This window comes from Gallinula chloropus (genome assembly GCF_964237585.1).
Source record: "Gallinula chloropus genome assembly, chromosome: 4".
NCBI classification, from domain to species: Eukaryota; Metazoa; Chordata; class Aves; order Gruiformes; family Rallidae; genus Gallinula; species Gallinula chloropus.
The window spans coordinates 27,460,166-27,473,644 of NC_140088.1; the positions used below are offsets into that span (position 1 = coordinate 27,460,166).

The window sequence follows — 13,479 nt, forward strand, 5'->3', positions numbered from 1 at the left end:
ACAAAGCCCAACACTGGGAAATGCTGTATCACCATAGAGGCCAAACCCGTGGAGGATTGAGAAGCAGGTTACCATACATTTTAACTTATGCATTTGTACATGACATATAAAACTACGTACAAGTCTTTTGGTAGAAGGAGGGCAGATGAGGACAATCAAAAGTGTTTATATTCCTGTTGACACAGGTATGCAAATAGGAAACACCAAGTCCAGCAGCAGCAATTACAAAGAAAACAATTTCATCTGGAGATGGGCTGTGAGGGTGAAGCGACAGGACACAGGGCAGAAACGGGTGAAGGTGGGCAGAGCTGGGGGGGCAATCTGCAGCCTGAGCCACACCTGCAACAGGAAGAAAAGTTGAGGCTCTGGGCAACCTGGTCTAGTGGAGGTGTCCCTGCCCATGGCAGGGGGTTTGGAACCAGATATCTTTAAGGTCCCTTCCAACCCAAACCATCCTGTGATTCTATGAAAAGTGCTGGGCTTTCGGTGTGTGAGTGCAGGCTAAGGAAAGGCATTGTGCTGGGGGCTGCCGCAGGACCCACAGGCCGCTCCTGGCCTGGGGAAGGCAACAGCCACCCCAACACAAACAGCAGTGCAGCATCCAAGTACCACAGGGGGAAGGTCTGGTAAAGTATTAACATATTTGTCTGCAATAATGCAACTCTTGGAACTTTATAATTTCAGTATTTTAGGGGTAAATTCTATGCAAGTTTTTCAGTTTCCTGTGTTCCTTTTTCCCTCAGATTTAATCAGATTTATTTATCTTCTTCCCTCCATTAAATGTGGATGTTGCTACAGGAGGCTCATTACAGCATTTTACAACATTGCAACATCAACTTTTATGGTTTTGCCTATAATTGCTTTGTTAGCAGTATTGTAAGTTGCCAAGAATATAGAAAACACAGACTAAAAATAAAAATATCCCCATCTACCCAAGCACAATGTTTATCAGTTTTGAAAAAACAAAACCAAAAACCCCAAACAAAAAGGAAGAGGTTTTACATTTCGAAAGTTAGTTGGTCTTTATTTAGCTTAATTTGTCCTGTTTTTATACAGGAAAATCCCTTATTTGGGCATCATGGACAGCCTCCCTCGGGGTTTGCCATCAGCCCTCACAGGCGCTTCTTAAGCCAATAAATGCTGCTTGCTTGCGATTACTCTTCCCTCCTACACCTCGGAAATGCTCCCCGCCAGTATTTTACCCCGAGAACCGGGAGGTGGCCAGCGGGCAGCAGAGCCTGCCCGGGTCCCTCAAACCCCCTCCGGCGTGACGGACGGAGCCTCAGGCAGCCCCGGGGCGCTGCCGCCGGCGGCTGTGAGGGGAGGGGAGGGGAAGGCAGGGCAGAGGACGCGCCCAGCCGGCGCCCCCACGCGCCCAACGGCCGCCTCGCCCAGCCATGAGTGACTGGAGGGGGCGGGACTCAGGCGGGACTCGGCGACTCCTAGCGGGGCCGCCCTACGTCAGCGGAAGCGGCCTCCCCGAGGTGGTGCCGGACGCCGTTGCCATGGCGAGGTGGCGCGGTTTCTGCCGCCGCCACCCCCCCAAGCGGCCTATCGAGCGGAGCTTACCGGCAGCGCGGCCCGTTTGGGCACGGTACGGCCCGCGCGGTGCTGCTTCGTTCCGCGAGGCCATGGCAACACCCCTCCGCAGGCGGGTCCCCCCGCATCAAGCACCGAGCATAGAACTCACAGCCCACCGCAAAGGGCCGCACCAACGCATCCCACCGCCCACAGAGACTGAACCAGGCAGCGCTGGTACAGGGCAACGGGAGCCAGAGCCGGGCGGCAGCAAGAAACCCACCACTGCTCAGAAAGGGCCAGAAATAACGGAGCAGACAAAGCTTAAGCACAACCAGTGCCTGGACGAGTGGGGAAAAACCCCAGGGAGCTCAGTAAACCAGCACATTCTTACACTGTCTTTATTCAAATGTTTTGAATAAACCCAAGGCCTTCATGCCACAAGCACACAGGCACCACCAACTTCTTTGATCTTCTCCTCGGCTCTTCTACTGAAGAACTTTGCTTTCACAATTACAGGCTGCTTGGGCAGCTTCCCCTTGCCCAGGACTTTGTAGTAGCCCTAGAATGAGTAAAAAAAAAGGTTAACTGTTTGTGCTCAGACCCGTGCTTTAGCACACACTGGTTAAAACCATGACCTCATTCAGTGCCTGCCTCAGACGTAAAATTGGCACAAATTGAAAGGAAGGTACCCTGCATTACCTACTGGAGCTGCATTTGTTCAGAGAAAAAGTAAAAACTGTAAACTGAACTTTTCTGTCATTTAGGTGTCTATATACAGAAACCACTGTGAAATCTCAGTCATCAGCTTGTCACCCCTGTTCCAAAGGAAGAGGGGTTGGCTGCACTTCTGGCTACCCAGTGAGTTCTGCTTGGTGCTCTTCACCTGCAGGGCGTCACAGTACTTCTGACAGAGCAGTGGGCTCTTCTGCACATCTCAATATGCCACAGAAGTTGCTGTAAACCTCACAGCAACAGCTGCTCTCTACCACTGGAATTCTCTCTTTTCATTTTAACACTTAAAGCACAATCATGGCACAAGGTCCCTTAATAACACAGTTGCTGAAGTCATCACTTGCTAGAAGCGGTATAACCTGCCAACACAAGCATCTTAATTTGTGACTCTTAACCATGCCTCCATGGCAGACTGGTTCGTGTCTCTGATTCGGTGACTGGCTGAGACATGGGACATCACAGCCAGTGAATAGGGATCAGATGTTTATGTTCGAGAACTATAGCACACCAAGACAATCAAACATGTTAAGATGTGACTCTAGTCTCGGTATCAGAGAAGTGAGTTCACATAAATGAGACTACTTCTGCCATGTGTTTACGCATACTTGCAGTAACATTTTAAACAAGCCACCTTTCACCACCTCCCAACATCAGGCAAGTTCTTACAGGAAAAAAGAGTAAGTCAGAGTACCTGCATTACTACTTATATGCCAAGATACTTGTCTTGGTAAGCTTACAGATATTCAAGCACTGCAGTTTATTTGCAGTTCATCATCTTCCTACTTGGCTACACAAAGCTAGGCAACACCTGAAGGACCAGGAGCTGCAGCCCTGCATATGAGCAGAAACTTACCGAGCGCACAACATCAATGACCGGGGCCAGTCCTGCCTCGTTTTTTGCATAGTTGAGCCTTGTCTGTTCACTGACAAGCGTCCATAGTTTATCCAAATTGACAGTAGGACAGAACTTCTGGTTCCTCTTCAAGTGATAGTGTCTCATGCCTACTTTTCCAAAGTAGCCAGGGTGACTGTGAAAGAAACACATTCCTTGTTAGATCACATTTTAATTCATCCTGAGTAGGTAGGACCACAAATTACCACCAACAAGCAATTACCTTGCTTGATTTAAAAAATAAGAATGTCACATTATACTTTTATTTGTATTAACATACACAGGGTTTTAGTGTAAATAACACTAGTATCCAAAACAAAGGTAACTTATTTTCTCTTGAAGCATTTGTTTTCCCTTGAACCCACAACTCGACCCCCCTCATCCACAAGGCTGGGCCAGCCCTGTATTTCTGGGACAAGCCCAAGCCCACGGACCCAGGGAGGGCTGCACTGCCCAAAGAGCTCCAGGGCTCCTGTCACTAACCTGGTGACTGACTGAGTCAAGAATGGCCACAGCCAGTGAATATAGATTAGTGGTTACTGTCCGAGTACTCCAGCACACCAGGACAACGGGCAGTGTCCAGACGTGACTCTAGCCTCGGCATCTGGCCGGACACCTCCCCTGTCTTTACAGTGCGCAGCTCAGGAGGCAGTTTGGGTTTCACCTCACATTCTGAATGTACGTAACATTCTGCCTGCACATCATTTAGCAGGGAAACAGGCAAATTTGGACAACTCTGCCAAATGCTGCAATGCACTCTTGAATCAAGACACCTGGCTTAAGTGAAAAGGACTTTGGTTTTAGGGTAAATGGGGACATGAGTTGACTGTAGCTTAACAATACACTCAACATTAGAGGAAAAATACTAGAATGGTAGGGAATTTTGTTTATTCAAATATAAAAGTTAGTTGTTTCTACTTAAAGAACATACATTTTGCCTGAATATATTAAAAATATCAGCTTACTATTTATCAAAGTTAATCCTGTGATGGTGCATACCACCAGCATTACCACGCCCTCCAGGATGTTTCCTGTGTTTGCCTGAAAAGAAAAATTAAGCTTATTACACCAATAATATTATACAATATACTTGAGCTTAGAGATGCGTTTAATGTCAGTTTAAGCTAACTATTCTGATTAATAACCACTTGTATCAGTATCAGTACAGACTGATGACCTGCTGCAGAGCTCTGTGGAGAAGGACCTGGGGGGGGTCCCAGTGGCCGACAGGTTGGCCATGAGGCAGCAGTGTGCCCTGGTGGCTAAGAGAGCCAATGGCATCCTGGGATGCATCAAGAGGAGTGTGGCCAGCAGGTCAAAGGAGGTGATCCTCCCCCTCTACTCTGCCCTGGTCAGGCCCCACTTGAGTACTGTGTCCAGTTCTGGGCTCCCTGGTATAAAAAAGACAGGCATCTCCTGGAGAGAGACCAGAGGAGGGTTATGTCATGATTAAGGGCGCGGAGCATCTTTCCTACAAAGAAAGGCTGAATGAACTGGGACTGTTCAGCCTTGAGGAAAAAAAGACTAAGAGGGGATCTTATTAATGTTTATAAATATCTTAAGTGTGGAGGACAGGGAGAAATGGCCAGCCCCTTTTCAGTGGTCTGCGGAGACAGGACAAGGGGCAATGGCTGCAAGTTGAAGCACAGGAAGTTCCACATCAAGATGCAGAACTTTTTCACAGTGAGGGTGACAGAGCACTGGAACGGGCTGCCCAGGGGGGTTGTGGCATCTCCATCTCTGGAGATATTTAAGACCTGTCTGGACACCTATCTGTGCAATCTGTCCTAAGGAACCTGCTTTGGCAGGAGGGTTGGACTCAATGATCTCGAGGTCCCTTCCAACCTCTACAATTTTGTGATTCTGTCCCCTCTTCTCCATTCAACAAGATGAGCCAACTAAAAGGTAAGTCCACAAGAGGAATAAAAATAACCACAGCCTGCTTCTGGCTTGCTTGCCGGAGTGCAAGACACCCGTACCACCACAAACAGGACGACAAGAAAGGCAGGAACTGAATGGAGCGTGCTCTGTCCCATAAGATTACGATGTCACACAACTGGCACCTACTGCCCAAGCAGTACTTAAATTACCAACTCATCGAAGTCTAAAACAACACGCAAGGCTTCAGACCAGCCCATCAGTGTGGCATCTGCCTCCCACAGTCGCATTTTACTGCGACTCGGGAAGACGGGCAGCCTCCCCGCCCGCCCCACCCCGCACCGGGTAAGCAGCGACGAGCACGCACTCCCTGCGGGGCCGCAGGCCCCAGCGCCCGCCCCGCCACTCACCAACGCGGCCGTGCCCGTGGCTAACGTGTCCTCTCAGCTTCCGGGTCTTCCTTAGTCTGGAAGGCTGAGAGAGAGAGCGGCTGTGAGCACGACGGCCAGCAAGAGGCAGGGCTACCTCCCCGAGCCCGCAGTCCCCCCGGCGGCCGCGCAGCCAGGCGCCATGGCGGCCCGGGCCCGCCGTGGGAAGGGCCGAGCGGCCTCACCGCACCCCGAGCGGGCCGCGGGCTCAAAGAAGCGTCTCCCCTCCACGCCCCACCAACCCCCCCAGCCACGACCCGTCGCGGGAGCGAAGGGCCGCGGGGCCCCTCAGCCCAGCCCAGCGCGGCGCGGCCCCGGCGGCGATACCCACCATCTTGTCGGCGTGCGCGAAAGGAAGAGAAAGAGCGCGGCGCTCGCGAGAGCGGGGCAAGGCGCGGCGCGGGCGGAAGCGGGGCCGGGCGGGGCCGAGCGGGGCCGAGCTCTCGCGACGCTTCGCTGTGGCTCCCGTAGCAGGGGGAGTGAGACTCGCGAGATCTGCGCGGCGCGGCGGTCTGGACCAGCGGAGGTGCGGGTGCCGCGGGCTGGGAGCCGGGCTCGGGCGGCCAGCAGAGCCGCCCTGGCGAGGTGGGCGGCGGCAGCCAGCCACGGATTTGCGCTTCGGCGGGGTTTCAGGCGGTTTCTGAAGCCTAAACAGCCCGGGGCTGCGGCGCGCCGCCGCGCCCTGCGAGCGCTCACCGGCACCGACGCAGCTCGCCGCTCACCCGCGGCCGCAGGGGACACGCAGCGGCCCCTGGGGCCGCAGCCACCGCCTGCCCTGCCAGCCGCGGCTCACTGCCGGGCGCTGCAGCGGCCGCTGCCCTGGCAATAGAACGGGAGCATCTCTGAGGAGCTGCCCGTCCCAGGGGGGTAACCTCAGTGGGCAGCCAGCGCCAGGTGCTGGCCCGGCTTAGTTGCTAGAGCTCGCCTCCTTTTCCCGCTGCGAGCTGTAGCACAAGGAGGATTTTACGCAGAGCTGAGGAAATGTGCAAGCCTGGGCACTTTATTAAACCTGAGTAACAACAGGAAAATAAATACCATGTACTTGAACACAACTTTGTGCCTGCCATGCTGGAGGGCATTACTGTTCCCTCAAGCTTGGTTTCTCGTGCATTTTGTACCAGGACACTGCAGACAGATCTTTTACCAGTTTGAAATGTGGTTCATCGCTACCGGCTTTGTTCTCCTTCAGGATTTCCTTCTCAGTTAAGTGGGGTACCCAGAACAGTCCACACTCAGGAACACCATTTGGCACCTGATACAGAAGGCAAAACAACACACTGCCTATTTTTGGTTCATCTGACGCCTTCAAGCACAGACTGCTGGGTAACAGGATTGTTTCACGCAGCCATAGTTTGAGTACCAGTAGGGCAGCTACAGGTTGTCAGGTTTTTATTAAAAAAGTGACCTCACCACCTCTGGTACTCAGTCCTCTGAGTCACATTATAAAAACTGGGACATATTGATGGGTAATATAATTTTTAAAAGCTTTCTAATTAAGATTTTTAAAGTGCAGATGGAGGAAACCAGCGTTGATGTGGGAGATGGGTTTTACAGCGCCGCTTTCTTTTATGTCAGCATTCTGTGGCTCACTCTTGCCTTTGTCACAACCCCTCTCTGCAGCTCTTCCTTCAGCCAACGATGATGTTTTATCCATAATTTTAAGTGCAATATATATTTCCTCATGTATTTACCAGCAGTTGTTATACAATAGCCAGAATCCAGCAGTACACATGAAGTTACTCCTTCCACTTTGAAGGACGTCTGCAAGTCCTTCTGCAACTTGTTAGAGGTTATTACAGAGGGAAACTAATGGAAATTAACATCTGTGATTACATTTCTGCTAAATCAAAAGCACTTGGTATTTTACAGACATTTCACGTACACATAACAAATTCTGTATGTACAGAAGTGTGAGGGAGGTGAGCAAAAAGGAAATGACTTCACCTTTTTTTTGTGAATAATCCCTCGATTTTGTTCTATGAGGCTGATAGCAAACCAGAACCACTGTCAGGTTAGGAACTGCGCAAGCCTCAGAGCCATCCTACCTCAGGGAATCACACTGCAAATTAAGAAAAATACAGTGTTTGGCTTGAGTTTTTGAAAGTAGGAAGCTTTAGCTAATTTTAATTATCTCTCAGATTTGCAAATATACTCAAGTACATTTTCTTTATATTTTCTTCTGCAGGCTAAAGAAAAGCTTACCAACTCTCAACTCGAGCTACGCAACCCCATCAGAAGTGAGTGTTAATTCACTGCTCTGCAGAAGGCTGGTGGCCAGCTAACCATTCCTGCCCTGCCTAGCAGCCTTCACTGGGACACAACCACCACCCAAGCAGACTGCAGCTAAGGCAAAAGAAAAGCAAACTCTCATGAAGCAGCTCATCAGAAATTTAGGCGAAGGCTCTGTCTCCTACATGCTGCTCATATTCTACTCTGATCACCTGACCAAGGCAGCACAAAATCAACCTGAAAATACTGCAGTCTGGGAGCAGGATCTGTGATAAGTGGACAAGAAATAATTTGCTGATAGCCCATGCAAAGGGGAAGGAAAATGTTTCAAGAGATGCTTCTGCCAGGATAAGGTATAAAATGCCTTGTCTCAGCCCTGGCAAAAAACACTGACAAAAAAAAAATATCAAGCTGCATGTTATGAAACAGCAAACCTACTAAAAGACAGATTTGTAATAACCACTTTGTAATTTAATTACAAATTCATTAAAAATCACAGGAAATTTACTCTGGTTTTATACTTACTCAACATCAGAAACTGCAGAGCTCTGCAATGAATATAAACAAACAGGTGTATTTACAGAGTTTATTAGGAACCATACATACATGAGGAAAGGATGTACTGTACCTACTCATTGTAGCTGGCATGTCAAAGAGCCGAGATCTCCTCAGGTTTAGCGGTCTTAGTGCAGAATGTATTACAAGTAGTTTACTGACCAGAGTTCAAGCCAACTGGAAGTTTTGTATTGTGAACCAAGTACCTTATCATCAAGTTACTTTGTTATTTCTTTAAAATTAATTAAAAGGAAAAAGCCACCCCAAAACCCAAACTCTGCCACATGAAAGCAGCGGCTGTGCGTACAACCTCTCCCACGTACCCCAGATCATTCATCCCCACAGTATCCAGGCATCAGCATAGCTCACAAACATCCTGAAGTCAGTGGTTCTGCTGAGACAGCCAGCTGCACACAGTCAGCTGCTCAGTTTTGCACCAAGCATAACTCAATTCATACGACAGGAAAAAAAAAAAAGCACCTGTTATTCTCAGGAATATACAAATATTTACCACAGTTTTCACTGCTGCCGTTACAAAAATCAGTTACAAAAGCTTACAGCACATTATGTACAAATTCTATCAAAATACATAAAGGAGCCATTGTCTGGCACACTAACAGCATCAGTTGGCACTGAAAGCTGCGGTCGGCTTGCTCCGCTCTCCTCCCACACCAAGCTCTGAAACGTCGCAGCCTCATAAATAGTCCTTGGGTTGGCATTTCAGCAGGAAGGAGTTAGTTCTTCTTGTGAAGGAACTTCATTTTGTTTCCTAAAGAAAGCACACCATCAGTCTGTGGAAAACCCAAGGGCAATGAACAGTCACTTAGCACCTGGGTTGGATTGTAAGGTACTTGCTGCAGAGTAACTTCTGCTCAACAGCAGCGGGGCCGGATGACTCTCTGAACCCCCAACCGTCAGCCACCCGCCGCCTTCTGCCCTCCCCTGTGGTTGGGTGTCCCCTCCAAGAGGAAATCAAAGTGCTAACGGGGCTTTGTCAGCGTTCAGCGTGCTTTCACTGTTTTCCTATTTCCTACCACACACCCGAACTACCCTATTACCTGGCTGCACCATAAAAGCCCTAATTAAAGACATGACAACCAACTCCAGAAATAGTTCCAAAACGCTCCTCACCGAGGCCCCGCAGAAACTTGTTCACTCCGCTCTGCTCCGTGTCTGGAAGCTCTTCCAAGTACTGCTCGACCCTCTGCTCGAAGAGACCTGCAGGAGCGGAGGGAAGGCGGCCGGGGTGAGCTATGCCGGCCCGAATCCCCTTCGCGCCCCCAGCCCTCTCCTCCTGCCTCGGTAACGGGCTCTTCAGCTTCACGCGGCACCGGGACGGGCACCGGGCGGATACCCCTGAAGGGCAGCGGATTCGAGGGCGGAAGAGCCAGGGGGCGAGGGCGGCCCGCGCTCCTCGCCGGGCCCGCTGCCCGCTCCGGCCGCCCGCAGACTAGCCGCGCTCTCCGCCGCTCCGCCTCCGCCCCGGGGCGCGCCGCAGCCGAGCGGGACGGGACCGGGAAGCGCCCGTCTCCGCTCAGCGGCCGCAGCCCAGGCAGCGGGCCCGCCGCCGTCCCAGCAAGGCGGGAGCGCCCCGGGCCGCGCCTCGGGTTCCATGACCTCGCTAGATGCGGCCACGGCCGCAAACCCCCCACAGCAGCAGAGACGGGGAGGGCGTAGGATGTGACCCGGAACCGGAATCGAGTCCCGCCGGTCCCCACGTACCCCCGCAGGCGGCGCTACAGTGCCACAGGCGCCCGCCCCGCCCCGGGCAGGCCTTGAGGCAGCCCCACTGCCGCTGCTCCCCGCCCCCGTCCAGCATCCTCCACTGCGGCCCCCTCACCCCCCAGCAACCCCCACCGCCGCTGCCATCCTGGCTGGCGGGGCTTTACCTGGCGAGTGCAGTGAGGCGTCTCCCCGGGAGCCCGGGCCAAAACGCAGAACCCCGTGCCCCGGGGAAGAAAACCGCCCTTACCTTTAGCCCGGCATTTCCTCAGCTCTCTGTCCTGGATGAAGCCGGCAAACATTTGGGATTCCATGAAAACTTCCAAGAAGCGGCGGATGCTCTTGGAGGCCACGGATTTACGGAAAGCCTCCCTTTGGAAGGCACGCTCTCCCTTTTCATTCTGGGTTAGGAACAGGGAATAGTGGCCAACCGTCTCCACAAAGAAGCGGATGAAAACCTCTGACACTAATCCATTCAGGGTGTTACATTCTGCAAAATAAGGCACCAAAATCAGCTGCTATCAGAGTTCTCAGGATCATCACCCACACGGGGCCATGTACCATCACCTGTCAGCTTAGTCATGCCATGCCAACAGCCAAAAGGAGGGGCGCTGGCTCCTTGCACCCCTGGACACACATTAGATCAGGCAGCAGCTCTATAACCAAAAGTGCCACTCTGCAGAACTGGTGTTTCATAACCAGGAGTCAATGAGAAATACAGATCCTCAGGAAGCGGCACAGAAAATCAAACATTTTGCGGGTGCTTCATAAAAAAAATATACCTGGTATTTTAGCTCTTGAGTAAGTTTTCTTGAGATGCTTCTGAATGACTTAGAACTAAAATGTTTTCTCTGGAGATAATAAGCCTTTACCAAGAACTGATCAAAACCGGGTATGTTGTAGAATTTGGGTTTTCGTCATTTCTGACATGTTAAAACAGTTTTGCATATGTAAATTACAGACAAGTAGAAAAAAATTTCAAAAGCTGGACAGGGGCCCGTTTCATACCTTTTAACCACAGGCATTTAAATTCACCCTGGGCTGGTTTTCTAATTGCTGGAGAGAAATACGAACCTTAAGAGGCAACGCAGCCCCTCTTGCACTGAAATTATTTCCTGGTGGTACCTGCTTCTCTCTCCTGAACATACTAAGTGCCAAGAGTAACTCCGACCTCAGACACACCCCTAAACATGTATAGTTACCTGGACTGAATGAGGGCCAAGTTAAATGCAAGCCTCTGTTTGAGTAAAGCTTTAGAGGTATTCATGGGAGTGCTTATCATTTACAAAGAAATTAAAAAATATTGCTGACAGCATTTTACTGTGGGTTGATCTATCAGCCCCCACTCCCTGACATCTTTGATGTCACAAAAGGTATTCAAGTTCGAAAGTCCCATCTTTCTTTCTCCTGGATGGAAAGTCACAACGCTACCTACATGTTGTTTATACAAAACCCTGTTTCCAAATTAACTTACCGTCATCTGAATCACTGTCTGAATCCTGATTTATCAGCTCATTCTTCCTCTCTAGAGCCTGCTCCAGAGCAGCTTGCAATTTCCTAGGTAATAGCGTGTCTTCATCATCCATCTGACAGAGGGGGAAAAAATTAATAAATCTTTAGATCACATTAATAAATGCAGCAACTACAGCAAATACTTTTCCAAGGTTTAAAATTCTGAAGAAAAGCATTTTGTATCTGCTACTGTCATCCCTGCATAAACAAAATAATGCAAATCTATGTGCAACTATCATGTATTTCTAAACAAAATTTCTTGTCACTCTTAATGAGATTAAAGTCAGGAATGATAATCCAAAGAGCAAGGCAAACATACAGAAACTTGCAATCAGCTCCTTACATGACAGATTCCAAATAGTTGTCTTTAAATACACACCCTGCAAAGCCTAGTTATGTGTACACACAGCTGCCCTAGTTGGTTTTAGGCAGCTTCTTTGCTTTTTGAAGGTTGTTTTTACTTAGATTCTAGTATATCTTGTTCTCTGGGTCCGTCTGTCCCCTCCCCTGTTGCTCTTTATTTAATGTTTGTTCAGCAAAAGCGAGTAGACGCAAGAATCTTAGCTCTGCAGCCACTACTCACCAGCAGGGAATTCATCTAACCTGCAGATTGTTATTTTTGAAATTATTTAGTGCCACGTTACTATCAGGAGATGGTGATCCTTCATCTCCCCGTTCACAAGGCTCCTGTTTTTCCTAACACATTAAACTGTTCTTCACCTTTCCTCTCTCAATCAGACCTTTCTTTGCAATTTTTGACCTTTTCACCTCCAACACACGAGTTTTCTTGCTAACATGATGTCATCATCTTTAGGTGTTTTCCTTGCCCTGTGCATACAGTTCCTGACTTCTTCTGACAGTCACAGCCCTGATGTCTTTTGCATACCCATGGAGCAGTACTTATTTGTAGGTAAAACAGAAAACTGCACTTTGTTCTTTCCTGATCTGTTTCCCACTGCACAGTTCCCCCCAAATATCTCTAATCAATGCTACAGGAATAAACAGCTTGCCAGACTGCAAGGCAACACTTCAAGCTATACTTTACCTGTCTGATGAATCGATCAGATCCCAGGTTAACCATCAAAGCCTAAAGAAAAGAAAACACTATAGTGAAATGTATCTGAAGAGACAGAAAACATTGTGTCTGCCTTTGAACGGTGAAAGATCATCTGAACAGTCCCAAGCCTCAACATGAATCAAATTCCTACTGCGACACAACAGGCTTTATAAAGCACGCGCTTTATAAAATGAGAAAATGAAGTTTTTATTTAGAGTTTAAAGTCTACTTTAACACAGGTTTAGATAAAATAGGCCTCGTGCTAGGTTATTATGTAAAAGAAGGCTAAAAAGGGTTGGGCAGGTCTTTTTTCTTAAACCTAAGCAAGTTATTGCTAATAATTTTTGTTAACATGGAGATGGAAAGTATTCCGAGGGGTTTAAAGAAAGCAGCATCGCTTGGGGCAGCAGGGCTTCTGAAGGGCAAGGGTGTGAAATATTAAAGTGATGAAGCAGCAAAGCTGCAAGACAGAGCTGGGAAGATGTGGGAAAGCAATGTTAGGAAAGTGGGAGGAAAACAGATTTTTATGGGCCAGAGGCACAGAGGGCCTTGAAAGCGAGTACAAGAAAAGAAAATTACATAGAAAAATGTCAAGAAACTAATAGGAGCAAGAGAAGAGTGTGCCCTCAAGTCTTTTTGTGGTGTTTTACTGGAAAAGCTGATGAAGTGTAACTCCTGTTTGATTTCCTATATAGAGGTAACAAAGACTTAGAAGTGGGGGGCGGGGGGAAAGTTCTATTTTCTGTGCTGACTACTGTTAATAGGTGTCATAGCAGATGGCACCTTATGTCTTCTTGTTCCAGGTATGAAAAAAACAGACCAAATCAGCACATTTACACTGTACTTACTGGTTGCCCAGGTTACATTCATGCCTGTCAAGGTGCCAGGTATGGGAAGAGGAATAGAATAAAGAGAAGACTAAACCTATTCTTGTGGTTTTACCAAGAGGCAGT

General features: G+C 49.1%; 2 protein-coding genes across 5 annotated transcripts in view; both read right to left on the minus strand.

The window, feature by feature from the left end:
• Positions 1 to 1,905: 1,905 nt before the first annotated feature.
• Positions 1,906 to 5,855, minus strand: RPL27A (ribosomal protein L27a). Its single transcript, XM_084263649.1, has 5 exons — positions 5,783 to 5,855; positions 5,434 to 5,497; positions 4,111 to 4,186; positions 3,107 to 3,281; positions 1,906 to 2,080 (listed from the first exon to the last, which is right to left on the minus strand). Exons 1-5 carry the CDS (start codon positions 5,783 to 5,785, stop codon positions 1,952 to 1,954), a joined length of 447 nt encoding a protein of 148 aa, XP_084119775.1. The 5' UTR covers positions 5,786 to 5,855; the 3' UTR covers positions 1,906 to 1,951.
• A 2,280-nt stretch (positions 5,856 to 8,135) lies between these two features.
• The window catches only part of DENND2B (DENN domain containing 2B), a gene marked incomplete at its 5' end in the record, with an annotated part of 89,353 nt that continues 84,009 nt past the window's right edge, over positions 8,136 to 13,479 (minus strand). For all 4 annotated transcript variants that reach the window (XM_084262648.1, XM_084262647.1, XM_084262646.1 and 1 more), the window contains 5 exons: positions 8,136 to 9,004; positions 9,367 to 9,453; positions 10,208 to 10,447; positions 11,432 to 11,543; positions 12,515 to 12,556. In XM_084262648.1, coding sequence (XP_084118774.1) covers positions 8,970 to 9,004; positions 9,367 to 9,453; positions 10,208 to 10,447; positions 11,432 to 11,543; positions 12,515 to 12,556 — 516 coding nt within the window. In that variant the 3' untranslated portion in view covers positions 8,136 to 8,969. The remainder of the gene's footprint in view (positions 9,005 to 9,366; positions 9,454 to 10,207; positions 10,448 to 11,431; positions 11,544 to 12,514; positions 12,557 to 13,479) is intronic.

Bases quoted from the DNA above. Each gene is read 5' to 3' on its own strand.
- RPL27A (XM_084263649.1), bottom strand. The intron at 4,187-5,433 runs GTGAGTGGCGGG...TTTTCTTTTCAG, and splicing joins CCACGGGCACGGCCGCGTTG to GCAAACACAGGAAACATCCT. The intron at 2,081-3,106 runs GTAAGTTTCTGC...TACTCATTCTAG, and splicing joins TCATTGATGTTGTGCGCTCG to GGCTACTACAAAGTCCTGGG.